General features: G+C 39.3%; 1 protein-coding gene across 5 annotated transcripts in view; it reads right to left on the bottom strand.

Moving 5' to 3' along the window:
• LOC126251554 (thymidine kinase 2, mitochondrial-like) overlaps positions 1-18776 on the bottom strand; it is a 191843-nt gene that overhangs the window by 44684 nt on the left and 128383 nt on the right. For all 5 annotated transcript variants that reach the window (XM_049952071.1, XM_049952067.1, XM_049952069.1 and 2 more), the window contains one exon: positions 8256-8418. In XM_049952071.1, coding sequence (XP_049808028.1) covers positions 8256-8384 — 129 coding nt within the window. In that variant the 5' untranslated portion in view covers positions 8385-8418. The remainder of the gene's footprint in view (positions 1-8255; positions 8419-18776) is intronic.

Genomic DNA, 18776 nt, shown 5'->3' with positions numbered 1-18776 from the left:
TAAGAACAGCAAATGGGGACAACGTTGACATTTCTGGAGGCCTACCACAAACATGGTGATTCATTACTGGACTGAATCATAACCGGTGACAAGACTTGGGTGAAACACGTCAATTGTGAGACAAAATTACAGTCCAGGGAGTGGGGACACATAAGCTCCCCCCAAAAACCAAGAAAATGTTTGCAAACCTTGTCAGCAAGGAAGTTGATGGTGACAGTGTTTTGGGATAGACAAGGTGTGCTTCTTATTGATTTTCTCAAACGTGGAGCAACCGTAATTTCTGCCCGGTACTGTCAAACTTTACACAGCCTTAGAAGAGCAGTTCAAAACAAATGCTGAGGAAAGCTGATGTCCAAAATTTTGTTTCTGCACAACAATGCCCGACCTCACACGGCAAACCGCACTAAAGAAATCCTTAATTCATTCAAATGGGAAATTTTCCCTCATCTGCCCTGCAGCCCCGATCTTGCACCAAGCGACTTCCACTTGTTTCCCAAGATGAAGAACTGGCTTGCAATGCAGCGCTTCGATGACGAAGTGGAACTCCAGGTGGCCGTGACTCACTGACTGAAGTCTCAGACGGCAGAATTTTACGACGAAGGTCTTTCAAAGCTTGTCCACCACTATGATAAGTGCCTCAATGTGTTTGGTGACTGTGGAAAAGTAGTATGTCAGTCGTCTTTCAGATGTATATAATAAAATGTATTTCTTGTACTTAGGTTTTTTTTTTTTTTAATACCGAAACGTTCCCCACTTTCTGAATAGCCCTCGTGTAATCTTCCTACACAGCAGACAAAAATTATTTGAGGAGAATCATTTTAACCACACATATAACATGAGAAATAAAAACAATTTTATGCTACCCATGTAGCAATTTAAATTATATGTACAGACACAACAGTATGTGGGGATGACAATATATAGCAAGTTAATATATTTAATATGAAGCCAGAGATTCTAAAAACAAGTCTACAGCAGATTTTGTAGGAGAAATGCTACTATTCAGTAGAAGAATTCATAGAGGATGTAATGATAATTTGAGCAAAGAATAATTAGTGCTAGGTTTTTTTATTGTATGTGTATACAACGAAAATGTATGATGATGATGATGTGCTGTTTGTTAACATCACTTGTTCTATGTTTCTGGCGAAATTTTACCACAATTTTGACGTGCCTCCTGTACCTGAAGCAAATGATTTAGATTATGTATGTTATGAGACTAATAAACCACAATTCGTAATTCACAGAGAAATTCCTCTTCATTAGGAATGAGTCAATCATGTGGATAACATGTCCTTTAATGTATAACTGCTACAATTTGTAAATCAAACAGTAATGTCAGACCTTACCAAAAACTTCACTGAGGAAAAGACTTCCTGACTTCTGTCTCAGTATGTGCTTGACAAGACATGAGAATTAACGTACAGTAGTAGTGCAGAGAGGAAGCCAATATGCTTAGGGTGATTATGGTGTGGACCTTAAGGAATTAGGTGAGTGCATACAAGACAAGCCGCTCCAGAACTTTCCTCTGAAATATCGATATTGAAATGAGATAATACACTGAAGTGCGAAAGAAACTGATATAGGTGTCCATATTCAAATACAGGGATATGTAAACAGCCAGAATACGGTGCTTTGATCGGCAATGCCTATAAAAGACAACAAGTGTCTGGCGCAGTTATTAGATCAGTTAGTTACTGCTGCTACAATAGCAGATTATCAAGATTTAAGTGAGTCTGAATGTAGTATTATAGTCGGCGCACGAGCAATGAGACACAGCATCTCCTAGGAAGCAATGAAGTGGGGATTTTCCCATAAGACCATTTCTGAGTGTACTGTGAATATCAGGACTCCAGTAAAACATCAAATCTCAGAAATAGCTGCAGCCAGAAAAACATCCTGCAAGAACGGGACCTACAGCGACTGAAGACAGTCATTCAATGTGACAGAAGTGCAACCATTTCGCAAATTGGTGCAGATTTCAGTGCTAGGCCATCAAAAAGTGTCAGTGTACGAACCATTCAACAAAACATCACGATACAGGCTTTCAGAACCGAAGGCCCACTCGTGTGCCTTTGGTGACTGCACGCCAAAAATCTTTATGCCTCGCCTGGGACCGTCAATATGACATTGGACTGTTGATGACTGAAAACATGTTGCCTGGTTGGACGAGTCTCATTTCAAAATTATATTGAGTGGATGGACGTGTATGGGTATGGAGACAACGTCATGAATCCATGGACCATGCACTTCAGCAGGGGACTGTTCAAGCTCGTGGACACTCTGTGATGATATGGGGCGTGTGCAGCTGGAGTGATACAGGACCCCTGACTTGTCTAGATATGACTCTGACAGGTGACACATACGCAAGCATCCTGTCTGATCACCTCCATCCATTCATGTCCACAGGTCTACTGGGCATTCCGATGGACTTGGGCAATTCCAGCAGGTGAGTGCGAAACCCCACATGTCCAGAATTGCTATAGAGTGGCCCCAGGAACACTCTTCTGAGTTTAAACACTTCTGCTGGCCACCAAACTCTCCAGAAATGAACATTATTGAGCATATCTGGAATGCCTTGCAACTTAGTAGTCAGGAGAGATCTCCGTCTTCTCATAGTCTTATGGATTTATGGACAGCCCTGCAGGATTCATGGTGTCAGTTCTCTCTAGCACTACTTCAGACATTAATTGAGCCCATGCCATGTTGTGTTGTGGCACTTCTGCTTGCTTGCGGGGGCCCTACACAGTATTAGGCATGTGTACCAGTTTCTTTGCCTCTTCAGTGTAGTTTTATGTGCGGGATAATTTATGATTAGGTTTAGGTGGTATTATTATTATTATTATTATCATCATTACCTTAGCTGTAACTGAGGCTTTTGTGCAGTGTGTTGCAGACAAGCATTGGTGGTATATGATGGTAAACTATGCGATTGCAGGAAGAGGTAGGTGTTTTAGGTTTGTGCATGGATACTGTTAAGACCAAGGAACTTTCTATTGCCTAGACATCTCTGATAACTACTGTATATCTCTGAAATAATTCTCTCACTTGATCTACCTATGAAATATATATCATCCCCTGCTTTTCACAATCATTTTTGATTGTGTGAGTTTGGAACTGTAGCTCCAATGAAATTGCCAGCATTTCTGCTTTGTCTGTCAACCCACAGAGCAGCCCTCTGGCCGTATTTTCCATTTGTCATTCATGTTGTCACTACCTGCTTAAGTTTCTCATACTAATAATTTTTGTTTTCTCTAGTTTTCCAGCTGTCTAAGTAGTTAATGGTTGCTAGGATTATGAAAATATTGACACTCGCTCTGTAAGTGACACTTGGTGACTATCGAGCTCTAGATGTCTGGTGTTGATGTGTGGGTGGGGGAGGGGAGGGGGGGGGGCATAGTGGCAGAGCTCTACCATCAAGTCAGATGGTTAGCCTTGTAATGCTTGCATGAGCACATGTCTGTAAGATCTTTGTTAGATATCTGACTGGTGAATCACTTCTCTTTTGTTCCACATGAGTAACATTTTCTTCAAATGATGTCTTATAAAAGCCTTATCTCTATGACTTATCTATGTTTCTTTTGGCATCCTCATGTTCATGTCTTTGGCACTGACATAATCAAGGATAAATGGGTAGCTATTGGCAGCTTGCAGCTGTAGTATGCTGTTACTTTGACAAGGAGATACCATGGCTATCTGGCCTGCTTCAAGTGTGGCTACAGTTGCGAGTTAGATCCTCAGGGTTATTACTCTCAGGAAGAGATAATTTTCAACAAACTTCCTCAGTATCTGCCTGCTGCCTTTGTCCACATTTCAACCCCCTTACCACATACATAGTACAAGTAGCCTGCTATAAATTCATCCCTTCATGTGCTCTTAATGCCTGAAGGTTCTGCGCACCTTTTTGGCACTTTGGTGGGTGGAATATGGGAATTATTGCTGTAACAGTTTTCCCTCCCTTTGTTTGCTACCCTGGAAGAATAAGGATGTCCATGTTCCCACTATGCCAACCAGGTTGGTCAAACCTGTGGACAGAGTAGCTGTGCACTAAGACCTGCAGTTTGAGGTAGATGTATCTCTGTGATGGAGTTGAAATTATATATATTATGACTGTGGTATAACTGAGACATCGCAAGTACCTAGTCAGTAGCTCTCTGAGTTCTCACATGACATCTACTAGACCCTGCCTGTGAACTGCATCCTGGGATGGTAGCTGAATTTTTGTTGGAGATGGGACATACAGTGGTAGTTCTATTGCATGTGACTGGAGGGTTCAACTGATACAGGCTGTGCAGGAGGTATTCAACTTGCCTGTGAGTCTAGTTAACAGCTGCCTCACTAATTGTAGGCCCAATTACTCCCAAGTCCTATGTGAGAAGATCAATACTACAAACATTATCCATTTCTTGCTCACAATTTCATATTTTCTACAAAATCATTTTGTTTTTATTTCTTACTGCAATACAAGATAAGATAAAAATAATAGGATTTTTTTAATATTGTGGGCTTTATACATCCAATTTTCATTTTTTAAATCTTAGTTGGTGCATAAAATCCTGGCTTTTGTTTGTATTTTCAGCTGTTTTGGATATTTAGTTTAGTTGACAGTCGAAAAGATTGAAAGTGTTTTCCAGTGCTTGATAAATTTTTACTTTTGAAAAAGATTGATCAAAGAATTTGCATTAAATTTTACTTGAAAAATGGAATCAAGTGCGGCACTGAATCTGAAACGTTGACTGTGGCTTTTGGCAAATCTACTATGAGTAAGACAATAGTTTACAAGTGCTATAAATTTTTCAAAGAGGGTTGAGAAGAAGTTGAAGATGATAACCACCCTTGTCCCCCTAGCACCTCACTTATTGATGGCAATGAAGAAATAGTAAAGAAACTGGTTCTGCAAAAGTGCTGAATTACCATCAGTAAGGTTGCTGATGATGTTGGCATGTCCATTGGCTCATGCCAAGCAAATTATTTTTTTTTATTATTATTATTATTTTTTTTTTTTTTTTTGTGGCAAGAAACATCAGCAGCAAAGTTTGTTCCAAAATTGCTGAATTTTGACCAAAAACAATTTTGCATGGTCATCACTCAGGAATTGCTGGGTGAAGCTGACAATGACCCAAAACTTTGAAAGAAGGTCATAACAGGTGATGAAACATGGGTATATGGGTATGATGTTGAAACCAAGGCCCAATCATCCCAATAGAAACTGCCTGAAGTGCCAAGACCAAAAAAAATTTCACAAAGTTCACTCATATGTGACCATCCTTCTCACTATTTTCTTTGACTACAATGGGATAATGCATCATGAGTTCCTGCCTTATGGTCAAACAGTCAATCAGGAATGCTACCTGGAACTTACGTCGCATTTGGGTGAAGCAATGTGAAGAAAACAACCACAATTGTGGCAAAACCACTGGTGAAAATTGCATCACGATAATGCTCCCACTCACACCTCAATGCTTGTTCATGATTTTTGGCAAAACAAAACTGTTATGTTGCCTCAGCCACATTATTCACAGAGACAGTCCTCTGTGACTTCTGTTTATTCCTGTGGCAGAAGAGAATCATGAAAGAACATTGTTTTTCCACCACTGATGAGATAAAAACAGAATCTCTGAAAGACTGAACACCATAATGAAAAGTGAGTGCCAGAAGTGCTTCCAAGGTTAGAAAAAGCACTGGCGCAAGCGTGTTATATCTGAGGGGGATTCCATTGAAGGGGACAAAGTTGTCGATGATGAATAAATAAAGATTCTTTAAGAAAAACAAAAATTCCCATTACTTTTTGATCACTATTCATATACCTATGTGCCATGCCAGTTGAGTTGTGTGTTATGTATATGGCCGTACCTAGAATTAGCAACAGTGCTCTTTCCTTTATGATCTGTGTACTGACCTGTATACTGACATGAATTATGGGTCAGAACTGAAACAGTACTGTGCAAAAACATCAAGAACTCCGATCTCAATTCAACGTCAAAATGTTGACAGATCGTAAGGTGATGGTACAACTACAACAGATGAACCTTGAAGTGCGAAGCATGATGTGATCTGTCTTGTCAGTCGTTCTGCGTCCTGCACAAATGTAAGAGGCTGCCTATAAACATGCTCACGTTGGCTTTTGCACCAGAAGAGTAACCATTAATGAAGTGTACAAATACTATCTAGATCTAGTTTGCTTCCCTATCTGAAAAAAAACTACCCTGCTATGTGTTCAGCTATATGAGCAGTTCACAAAAGTGACTACCTGCTGTGATATTACTGTACGTGTCCTTAGTTTCTAATGGGAAATGCGTGTTTATTCTGAATTTTGGATGTGACTGCTGTTTTGTTCATAGTGGTTATATTAATTATGTTTCATAACATTTAGTACTTATTACTAGGAATCCACACTAACACATTAGATAAAGGCCTGAAGATGTAGAAGGCATGTATGTGGTAATAATGTATAAAGTATCAGAACACACTGTATGAAGATGCTCATTAATTTATGGCTGGTTAGAATGTACAAGTTGTTTTTGTAACACTGTCTTACACAGTCTTTGACAGGTAGGTGAAGCTTCGTCTCTTGGCCATACTGTAGACTATGTAAGACGAGGTCTAAGTATCCACAGATCAGGTTTAAGCTATATATGAGGAGCATTACACCACAAAATGTTCTTGTTAGCTACTGTACATGCAATCTCTTTAGATAACTGCATCATAACTGATAGCAACAGTACAAAGTTTTAAGTACAGTTTGTTTTCAGGTATTTAAGGTTGTGCATAATAATAAATGTCAGCAATAAAAAAATAAAATAAATAATAACCATCTTCCTTACTTAACACTCTCCAGCCACACTACCCATCATCCAACTATCAAGGGGGTGAACTATGGGTTTTGTATATTTTTTAACATCTGCTTGTTAGTACATTAAGGAACAAAAGAATAAGCTATCCTTTAAAGGCTTATTGCCCTTATTACTAAGCATGTATTTAAAAGATATGAATGTGTAGGAAGATTGGAAGGAATATGAGTTGGCATATTAAGTTTGAACAAATGGCCTTGCCACAGTGGTAACCCTGGTTCCCGTCAGATCATGGAAATTAAGTGCGGTCAGGCTGGGCTGGCACTTGGATGGGTGACCATCTGGTCTGCCAAGTGCTGTTGGCAAGCAGGGTGCACTCAGCCCTTGTGAGGCAAACTGAGGAACTACTTGGTTGAGAAGTAGTGGCTCTGGTCTCGTAAACTAACATACAACTGGGAGATTGGTGTGCTGACCACATGTCCCTCCATATCCGCATCCAGTGATGCCTATGGGCTGAGGATGACCCAGCAGCCATTCAGTACTGCTGGGCCTTCATGGCCTCTTCGGGTGAAGTTTAGTTTTAGTTTTTATATTAAGCCTGAAAGGACTGTGATTGTTGTTGTTTGAGAGATTGTAATGGCACAAGTAAATTTCCAAAATGTGCTGGAAAAAATAATATCTAAAAAAAGAATGTTTCACCTCTGCAAAGCAACACAATGGTCGCAGTTACTGCAGCTGGCCAAAAGGCACTCTGATAGCTAGTGTTAACAAGTCACAGCAGGAACTCTTCATAGTAGGAACTTTCATATAAAAGCTAAAGAGAAAAAAATGTTGGAAAATCATTATTGTGTCAATGTTGTGGTTAGCCTTTTAATGTACTTTCAATCCATTATTGATTACACATTAATATGGCAAGGAAAAAGTGAGAAACAGTTGAGTTGTTTTTTGTTTGTAAAATTGTTATCTGGGGTGTTGTGCCCACAGAAAACTTTCAGAACTGTGTTTTTTTCAAAGTATATCTTTTCGAATGAGAATGTACGTAAAAAAATAATAGAGGCAATGATAAATACCTTAATCAGAAGTCAATCCTATACATTTAGTTAGCCAAAATAGCAAAATGGAGGAAATAGCACAAAGGAGGTGAACTTAACATGGAATGTTTCAATGTTCAAACAACGACAGAAAATTTTCTCCTGGTTTCACAATTGCTCATTAGCAACCTACTTGACATTCTTGTTCCACCATCTCATTTCCTTCCTCTCTGTAGCCAGTTGCTTGGGCTCTGTTTTTCTGAACAAAGAGTAAAGTCTGGTGGATTTTAAAGGTGTATATAGATTCTGTGGGCACCAGTCAAAGTATTAACACTACAAGAGTAATATTTACAGTATTCAAAGAAAGTGTGCTTAAATTTTATTCCAATAGAAATTAGTGATAACTACAAATTTTTTGAAACATGGAACTTACATTATAAGTTTCAACAGCAGGAAACCTCGAGAAATACTCCAGTAGTTTGGATTTTCCAGAGCCTATGTTTCCCTCAACAGCCACTTTAAATGGTTTCTTCAAATTCCAATTTTCTCTTTCTATTTCCATCTTCTGCTTAGGAAATCTCACTAGGGAAAATATTCTGTAACATAACAATTACTAATTTCAACAATATTATTCCACATAAAGCCAATTTTAATTTCAAATAGCACAAGGTTGTCAGTGCCCCAACTAAAAAATTAAAAGAAATAATAGTTATTAAGTATGACAATATTCTTAACATGTTTCTTACAAATAACATAATTTGTTTTTATTTTTTATATATTTTTTTCTATGATTAATCTTTAGCAAAACCACTCACTACGTAAAACATTAAATATTGGTTTAGTGCTATAACACATCCCAAAACAACAATAAAAAGAAGAGTGAACCAACTTAAAACACTACAAAATAAATATTATTTTATTTATTTATCCACAAAATCATGTTCATAATAAGGGGTACATATTATTCAATAATCAAAAACAAATATATGTTCATTTTACAGCATTTTTTTTACACACACATTTCTTCATAAGAATGAATTGTACATCAAGCACCATTGCATTAAAGATTATAACGTGTAAGCAAACTGAAGGTTACATTTGACATCAATTGGTCTCCATAAATTCAGCAGCTGAATAAAAACAATGTTGGAGAAGCATACTATTGACTTTCTTCCTGGAGTAGTTATCATTTTATTGAGTAAAGCAATTTATTATTAAGTGTGCTGTGTCTGTGATGCACTCTGTGATGGTATTTGTGTGTCAGATGAATGTTTCCAGTAGTAAAGGTGTAACATTATTTATTTAAGAGAGATGAAAATTCTTACTAATTAAATTGACTCTAAAATGGATATTCAGGAGACAGGGTGCATTCATAATTTTTGAAACCTTGCTAAGTGATTGCATGTGGGTGGATCAAATCTTTATGATTAATTTTTGCATGAAAAATTATTGTGTATAGGCCTTGAGAAAGAAGTGGCATATGGAAAGGCAACAGTTAGTCTGAATAAAGCACACAGTTCTTTGCTCTGGTTAACTCTTCTCATTTCACATGAATTTTTTTTTCTAGGACTCAACACATACAGAAATATATAGCTGAAGACCAAATAACGTAACATTGGATGAAATAGTAACCGTGGTAATGCATTAGAATCTTTAACCTAATAATCTCTTAAGCAATACATACATCTCAAAGAACTGCAGTGCATAAATTTATGGCAGTACCTGCTAAGAATAAATAATATGGTTGCAGTTTTCATTGTAATTAAAACACACTAAAAAGTGAGAAAACTGACAACAATTTTTCATTGGCATTAATACTAATTGATACTTTTCTCATAAGAGGAAGCTTTTTGCCATACATCAATGTCCCATCTGATTCCAAGTAAGCGTTATTTCATTTGTATCAGTGACCATAAGAGATATACGATGGACATATAGATTGTTTTTGAAGATCAGATCTTACTGTTCTTTATATCCATCACCTTGAAGTACCCACTGATTCAAAACTGCCCTCTCTTATTAAATTCTGTAGCATTTACACAAGGAGTGATGCAAGAATGACTGCTTAAACATGCAATGTAATTAGTCTAATCTTGCCTTTGTGGTCCCTGCAGGAGCATTACCTAGGGGATTGAGATTTATTCCTAGATTTCTCACTTGATAGTAGTTCTCCAAATTTTGTTGGCTGGCTTTTGAGTTATTAGTCATCTGACTTGTTTGATGTGGGCTTTCACAAATTCGTCTCCTGTGCCAACCTCCATCTCAGAGTAGCACTTGCAAACTATGTCCTCAATTACCTGCTGGACATATTCCAATCTCTGTCTTCCTCTACAATTAGTGCCCTCTACAGCTCCATCTAGCAGCATGGAAGTCATTCCCTGATGTCTTAACAGGTGTCCTATCATCTTGTTCTGTCCTTGTCAGTGTTTTCTACATATTCCTTTCCTCTCCAATTCTGCGCAGAACCTCCTCATTCCTAACCTTGTCAGTCCACTTAATTTTCAACAGTCGTCAGTAGCACCACATCTCAAATGCTTTGATTCTTTTCTGTTCCAGTTTTCCCACAGTCCTTGTTTCGGTACCATACAATGCTGTGCTCCAAATGTATATTCTCTGAAATTCTTCCTCAAATTAAGGCCTATGTTTGATACTAGTAGACTTCTTTTACCCAGGAATGCCCTTTTTGCCAGTGCTAGTCTGCTTTTGATGTCCTCCTTGCTCCGTCCATCATGGATTATTTTTCTGCCTAGATAGCAGAATTCCTGAGCTTCATCTACTTAATTATCATCAATCCTGATGTTAAGTTTCTTGCTGTTCTCATTTCTGCTACCTCTCATTATTTTTTTCTTTCTTTGATTTACTCTCAGTCCATATTATGTATTCATTAGACTGTTCATTCCATTTAGCCCATGATGTAATTCTTCTTGACTTTCACTCAGTATAGCAATGCCATCAATGAAAATCATATCATTGATATCCTTTCACCTTGAATTTTAATTCCACTCCTGAACCTTTCTTTTATTTCCATCATTGCTTCTTTGATGTACAGATTGAACAGTAGGGATGAAAGACTATATTCCTGTCTAACACCCTTTTTAATCAAAGCACTTCGTTCTTAGTCATCCATTCTTATTATTTGCTCTTGGCTTGTACATTTTGTATTTTACCCATCTCTTCCTGTAGCTTATTCCTATTTTACTCAGAATTTCGAGCATCTTGTATAATTTGACATTGTGGAATGTATCTTGATTTTTCTTTAATCTGGTTTCCATTATCAACCACAAGGTCAGAATTGCTTCTCTGGTGCCTTTATCTTTCCTAAAGCCAGACTGATCGTCATCTATCATGTCCTCAATTTTCTTTCCCATTCTTCTGTACATTATTCTTGTCAACAACTTGAATGCATGCTCTGTTAAGCTGATTGTGCAATAATTCTCACACTTGTTGGCTCTTTCAGTCTTTGGAATTTTGTGAATGATATTTTTCCAAAAGTCAGATGTACGTCACCAAACTCATACATTCTACACACCATGAGTAGTCACTTTGTAGCCACTCCCCCCAATGATTTTAGAAATTCTGATGGAATGTTATCTATCGCTTCTGCCTTTTTTGATCTTAGGACCTCCAAAGCTCTCTCAAATCCTGATTCTAATACTGGATCCCCTATCGCTTCTAAATTGACTCCTGTTTCTTCTTCTATCACATCAGACAAATCTTCCCCCTCATAGAGGTCTTCAATGTAATCTTTCTACCTATCTGCTATCTCCTCTGCATTTAACAGTGAAATTCCCATTGCACTCTTAATGTTACCAGCTTTGCTTTTAATTTCACTAAAGATTGCTTTGAACTTCCTATATGCACAGTCAGTCCTTCCGACAATCATCCCTCTTTCAATTTCTTGACATTTTTCATGCAGCCATTTCATCTTAGCTTCCCTGCACTTCCTATTTATTTTGTTCCTCAGCAACTTGTATTTCTGTATTCCTGAATTTCCCTGAACATTTTTGTACTTCCTTCTTTCATTAATCAGCTGAAGTATTTCTTTTGTTGCCATGGTTTCTTCACAGTTACTTTCTTTGTACTCACGTTTTTCTTTCCAACTTCTGTGATTGCCCTTTTTAGAGGTGTCCTTTCCCCTTCAGCTGTACTGCCTACTGAGCTATTCCTTATTGCTGCATCTATACCCTTAGAGAACTTCAAGCATATCTCATCTTTCCTTGGTACTTTCGTATCCTACTTCTTTGCATATTGATTCTTCCTGAATAATCTCTTAAATTTCAGCGCACTCTTCATAGCTACTACATTGTGATCGAAGTCTATATCTGCTCCTGGATACACCTTACAAACCAGTATCTAGTTTTGGAATCTGTGTCTGACAACGATGCAATCTAATCGAAATCTTCCCACATCACTTGGCATTTTCCAAGTATACCTCCTCCTCTCGTGATTCTTGAACAGAGTATTCATTATTATGAGCTGAAATTTATTACAAAACTCAATTAGCCTTTTCCACTCTCTCATTCCTTGTCCCTCGCCCATATTCTCCTGTAACCTTTTCTTCTACTCTTTCTCCACCTTCAGCTTGCGACGTTGGTATGTGTACCTGAACTATGGTTGTCAGTGTTGGTTTGCTGTTGATTCTGATAACAACAACCCTATCACAGAACTGTTCTCAGTGACACACTGAGAGAATCTCTGCTCTCATAGACCAACACCTTTAGCCTATTACCTGCAACCTACCCTCCAATATAAAAGATAGCAACCATTTCCTCCAGTGACTCTCCACAGTTCTTGTTCCTTTACCACACAGTGCTCTGTTCGTTACTACGGATGCCACCTCTCTTTACACTTAATGTCCCTAATGCCCATGGCCTTACCGCTATTTGAATACTACCTTTCCCAACACCCGATGGATTCCAAACCAACCACCTCCGTCCTAGTTGACATGATCATCTATATTCTCACCCACAATCACTTCTCCTTTGAAGGCATTACCTACAGACAAATTGGAGGATACGGCTACGGGCACACACATGCACCATCCTATGCTAACCTATTCGTGTGCCATCTGGAGGAATCCTTCCTAAACACACAGAATCCCAAAGCCCTCGCCTGGTTCAGATTCATTGTCACCTGGTTCAGATTCATTGATGACATTTTCATGATCTGGATTGAGGGTGAGGACACCCTATCCACATTCTCCCAGAACCTCAACACTTCTCCCCCATTCACTTCAGCTGGTCCATATCAAACCTACCCACCACTAGCAGTACCTCCACTTCGACAGCTGCCACCCATTCCATACCAAAAGACCCTTCCATACAGCCTAGCCACCTGTGCCCCTCACATTTGTAGTGATGAGTGGTCCCTCTTGAAATATACCAAGGGTCTAACTGATGCCTTACAGATTGTAATTACCCTCCTGTCTGTGTACAAAAACAGATCTCCCAGGCCTTATCTTTCCAGTCCCCCAACACTTCCCAAAGTCCCACTGGTCCAGTCACAGAGGAGCATTCAGCTCATGACTCAGTACCACCCAGGACTAGAGCAACTGAATTAGATTCTCTGCCAGGGTTCAGACCACCTCTCGCCATGCCCTGAAATGAGAAGTGTCCTACCCACTATTTTTTGCACCCCTCCCACAGTGGTATTTTGCCGCCGACTGAACCTACACAACATCCTCGTCCATCCCTACATCACACCTGCTCCAAACCCCTTGCCTCATATCCCTGCAATAGATATAGATGCAAGATATGTCCCATGCATTCTCCAACCACCAGCCATTCTTCCAGTCTGGTCACAAATATCACTTGTCCCATCAAACTTAGGACTACCTGTGAAACCAGTCATGTGGTCTACAAGCTAAGCTGCAACCATTGTGCTGCATTCCATGTGGCCATGACAGCTAACAAGCTGTCTGTCCGCATGAACAGCCACCAATAAACTGTGGCCAAGAAACAACTTCACCACCCTGTTGCTGAGCACGCTGCCCGACACAATGTCCTTCATTTCAATGACTGCTTCAGAGCCTATGCCATCTGGATCCTTCCCACCAACACCAGCTATCCTGAATTGTGCACGTGGGAACTCTCCCTGCAATACACCCTTCGTTCCCATAACCCTCCTTGCCTCAATATTCGTTAGTCATTGTCTTTAACCATCTACCCCCTTCAATGTTCCCATTCCAGCACTACACAGCCCTTTATTCCACTAACATATCCTGTCTTTTTATTTGTCTCATTTTCTGCTACCTCTCCCCCCCCCCCCTCCCCCTCTTTCTGCCCCGCCCTCTGTCTAACTTTCTGACGGCACCAAGTTGCCCTACTCCCCACCTCATCTCTGCACGCTCCCAGCAGCACTGTAACATCCCCCACCCCTAATCTACTAACCCTTCCCCTCCCCACCCCAGCCTCCTCCTTACCCCCACCCAGCTGTCTCTCCCATAATGCACAGCTGCTCGCAGTATGGCTCCAGGTGTCAAACTATGATCATATATGTGTTGGAGCTGCATTTGTGTGTGTGTGTTTTGTCTATTTTTGATAAAGGCCTTGTTGGCCAAAAGTTAACTTTTTGCCTTTTTTTTTTTTTTTGGTGCCTATCTGCAACTCAGCATCTCCACTGTATGGTGAGTAGCAACTATCCTTTTCATTATATTGTTACAGTCCATCCTGGATTTGCCATTGTTTTATATTCATGGAGTTCAGAAAGTGCAGTAAGAGAAGTGAATAATAGTTTTGTGAATCACTTCTGCTATCCTTCTAGTAAGTGGCTGTGGTTTCCCTTCTTAAAATCAGAGGAGTAGTGGTCGAAAGCTTGGAGTTTTATCCTGAATTGACGCGGCATGTACACCGAGAGATTTTTACTCTAGAGGAGACAGTTCTTTTTGTCCAATTGATCTATGGTATATTGTGGTTAAAATATGAGCTAACTCAGATGGAAATTCTGTATAGAGTCTGACAAGAATCTGATCAGACCCTGGAGACTTATTCAATTTAACAATTTAAACTGTTTCTCAGTGCCACCAGCAATAATGTCTGTATCACTTATCTTTTCAGTGGTGCCTGAATTAAAACTTGGAACTTACTTCTGTAATCCAAAATGAGATTCTACATTTCTGCTTTTGGTTTGTAAATTTTGTTTCTTGTGTCATCCACAAGTGTCTATTCATAAAATTTGGTTCCGCTTATGTATGACCAATGATGAGAATTCCTCTGGGTTTTGCATGAGATCCCTCCGATGAACTCTTCTACTAGGTATACAGGGTGTCACAGAAAAGTTGTAACAAACTCTTTGGGGGAGACGGAGCACGTCATAAGGATTGAGTATTGCAAAGCAATTATGGCCAAAAACATTAGGGGCAAGTGGTGGAAGAGATTGAAGATCGGAAAGGAAACAAGAGAGTGATTCATTTGAAAGATTTATTGGACATAAGGACTACACATGGTGTACATCATGAATACTGCTCTCATGTTACAACAGGTGCTCAAATTTTGCACCACTGGAAGCCATGCATGCATGACAGTGATAGAGCATTGGCTGCCAGACATGCTCAAACACACTGAGCATTTCTTTGATTGCAGCAGTTACACAGATGATTCTTGCAGTGAGATCCATTTCAGGCTCCACAAGATCATGATGTATGGCTCCTCACAGAAAGGAATCAGGGCTCAATTAATTTGGTGAGTGTGAAAGCCAGGGAACTGGTCCACCACATCCAATCAATCAATGTCGGAATGACCTGTAGAAATGCCTATGAATAACCAGTTCAGAATGAGCAGGTCCCCATCATGTTGGAACCACAAGCTGTGCTTCATATTCTCTCTGCCCACATATTAACTGTCAATTGATATTGTACCACTTGATGCCACACACCATGGAGGTTTTCTGCTGCCCCAAATGCTCACTGAGGTGATTGAAAACGCTATCCTACTGAATGTGATGTGGCCTTGTCAGTGAACAACACAGAAGCAGGGAAATGCACATCTCGCCCACTGTGTTGCAGAAACAACTGAGCAAAATGCACACAAGCAGGACGATCATCAGGGTGCAATAGCTGCACCATTTGGAGATGAAAGTAGTGGAAGGACTCAGCGTTTAAAACGTGCTAGACACTGATATGAGACATTCTTAAGATCAAGACAATGACTTATATGCTGTGCTTGGATTACTCCCCATGAATATAATGCACTTCTCCAATAACAACTGAATGCACTGATCATGGGCTGCTCTCATTAGCCCTGCCACTTCTTAATCACCCATGCTTGTACAAATTTCAATGCAGATGTGCAAACAAACTGTGGTGTGTTTGATGTGTGACTGGGAAGTGTTCTCAATAAATGCATCCAGTGGCTCATCCATTGCATGCAGCTATTCCATACATTAGCACACGTCTGCAGGCTCACCATTCGTACACCATTCCATGCTCCCTTATGCTCGAATGAGGAAATCCTCATGCCCCCCTCCAGTACTGTCGTGTACAGCACCACATAGCAGTGTTCCTCTCCTGTGCTCTGGTGTACAGCGCCATCTTGAGGCACACAACAATGTTTACAGCCAAGGGTTGCTATGCAATTCTCAATCCTTATGTTGTGCTCTACCTTCATCCAGATGTTCATCACATTTTTGGGACACACTGGTATACCCATCCAGTGCTTCATCAATCATTATTTTAAACTTGAGCCACAGTTCAACAATGAGATACATTCCTCAGCTGCAGCACCAACCTAACTTATGACTTGATGCCCCATTGTCCAAGTAGCTAGCAAGCAAATACTTCCTTCTGCTCCTTTTATATGAATGTTAAGATAATACAGATACCTTCAACTACCTTATTAGCTACATAAAGTTAGTGGATGAATTGAATTCTACTACAGAACTGGAACAGGTGAAGAATTTCTTGGTATGATCACTTCTCAGCCACATTATTGCCTTGAGGGGCACATCATGTTCAAAATATGACTCTCAGATTTTTCTGGGAAGGTAAAATCCAGAGCTTAATTAGACAAAGATGAAAGAACAATGGAATAGTGAAAGAGGTGCTCCTGCTTAGACCCATCAGTGACTAAAACAAAGAAAAGTTAACTTTTTTATACTAGCTATGTTATATTAGAAACAGGTCTGACATCATATTGCATCACATAATGACAAATGTTCAACATTCGAGCTACGACTTTGGGAGCACCATTTTTCATTATGTCTTTAATCACTTGAGCTGTTTAACCTGTATTTCTGATTCACTTACAGACAACAGAGGATTTTAAAGACAGCGGAAGAGCATCCCAAGTTTTACACCTCATCAACATCAATATCATTAAAGGAGAAATAACAACATTACACAACAAAGCTGGGACATGAAATCGACTGCAGCTTGATTGAGATGACAAAGGAAGACAGGAAGGTTAGAATTTAGAACACCATTAAACTGCTGTGCTTATAGTTAGATCATTTGCTCAGCTGGATGACACAGGATAGGAATTCAGTTATGCCATTGTAAAATACATTCCACCTGCTAGCTACCATACTGAGATGATAAACATATCTTGCGGGAGGAAGATAAATGCACATTGTGTTTACCTACATTGATTTTGGACTATCATTATTGTCTTACAAAGAGACTGATTGCACACTGCTGGAAAACAGTTCCAATTGAAAAAAATTCTGAGTTTATAAGTTCTTTGCAGACTAGTTAACTACCGTAATTCGATGAATGTAGCTGGAGTTGATTATACCAGATGAGTTAGATGACACAGAGAATGCCTTCGTAATTCAATAGTTTATTCATTAAAAATGACTCAGTTGCAGTGGCACTAGTTATCTCAGCAACTCTAGCAGACAGCCAAATTCACAAAAACCAGACTCAAAGGTTCATTCACTATTCACGAATAATTTAACAAACTGTTAATTCCATAATACATGTCAACACACACCCCTATGAAAACTTTGAAGTTGGTGTATGATCTCACTCACAAAAAAATTCTAAGTCACATTGTGGACTGAACTTGCAAAAACATCAATCCCAACATTGCATTATGCTGCCCAGAAATTAAAATGCATAAACTTTACAAATCTCCATCCTCGAGACAGAGTTACTCACCCGTTTGAGTCTAGAAACACAGTCTCTTTATGTCTCAACACCCAAGAATCCATTAAACTTTGGTTACACGATAAATTGGTCAAATCTAAAGGCCGTAAATTCAACTAAATACCTAGGAATTACAATTACAAACAATTTAAATTGGAAAGAGCACATAGAAAATGCTTGGGGAAGGCAAACCAAAGGCTGCATTTTATTGGCAGAAGACTTAGAAAACATAACAGATCAACTAAAGAGACTGCCTGCACAATGCTTATTTGTCATCTTTTGGAGTACTGCTGTGCAATCTGGGATCTGTATCAGGTAAGATAATGGAGTACATCGAGATAAAGTTCAAAGAAGAGCAGCACATTTTGTATTATGGTGAAATAGGGGAGAGAGCGTCACTGAAATGATACTGGATTTGAGGTGGACACCATTAAAACAAAGGTATTTTTCGTTGCGGTGGAATCTTCTTACGAAATTTCAGTCACCAGCTTTCTCCTCCAAATGCGAAAATATTTTGTTGATGCTGACCTATATAGGGAGAAACAATCATCATAATGAAATAAGGGAAATCACGGAAAGATATAGGTGTTCATTTTTTCTGCACACTGTTCGAGATTGGAATAATAGAGAATTATTGTGAAGGTGGTTCGATGAACCCACTGCCAGGCACTTAAGTGTGGTTCGCTGAGTAGCCAGGCACTTAAGTGTGGTTCACTGAGTAGCCATGTAGATGTAGATGTAGACTAGCTTTCTATCATTTATTTCAACTACTCCTTTTAGCTTGCTTCCTATTGCTATCATCTTCTTTTCTCTACAAAGCCACTCTGTTCTAGTGATGTGCATTATACTACAATTTAATAAAACTTTTGGGCC

The sequence above is a fragment of the Schistocerca nitens genome, chromosome 4 (assembly GCF_023898315.1).
Source record: "Schistocerca nitens isolate TAMUIC-IGC-003100 chromosome 4, iqSchNite1.1, whole genome shotgun sequence".
NCBI classification, from domain to species: Eukaryota; Metazoa; Arthropoda; class Insecta; order Orthoptera; family Acrididae; genus Schistocerca; species Schistocerca nitens.
The sequence above is the reverse complement of the archived record's forward strand: the minus strand, read 5'-3'. Positions and strand labels throughout refer to the sequence as shown.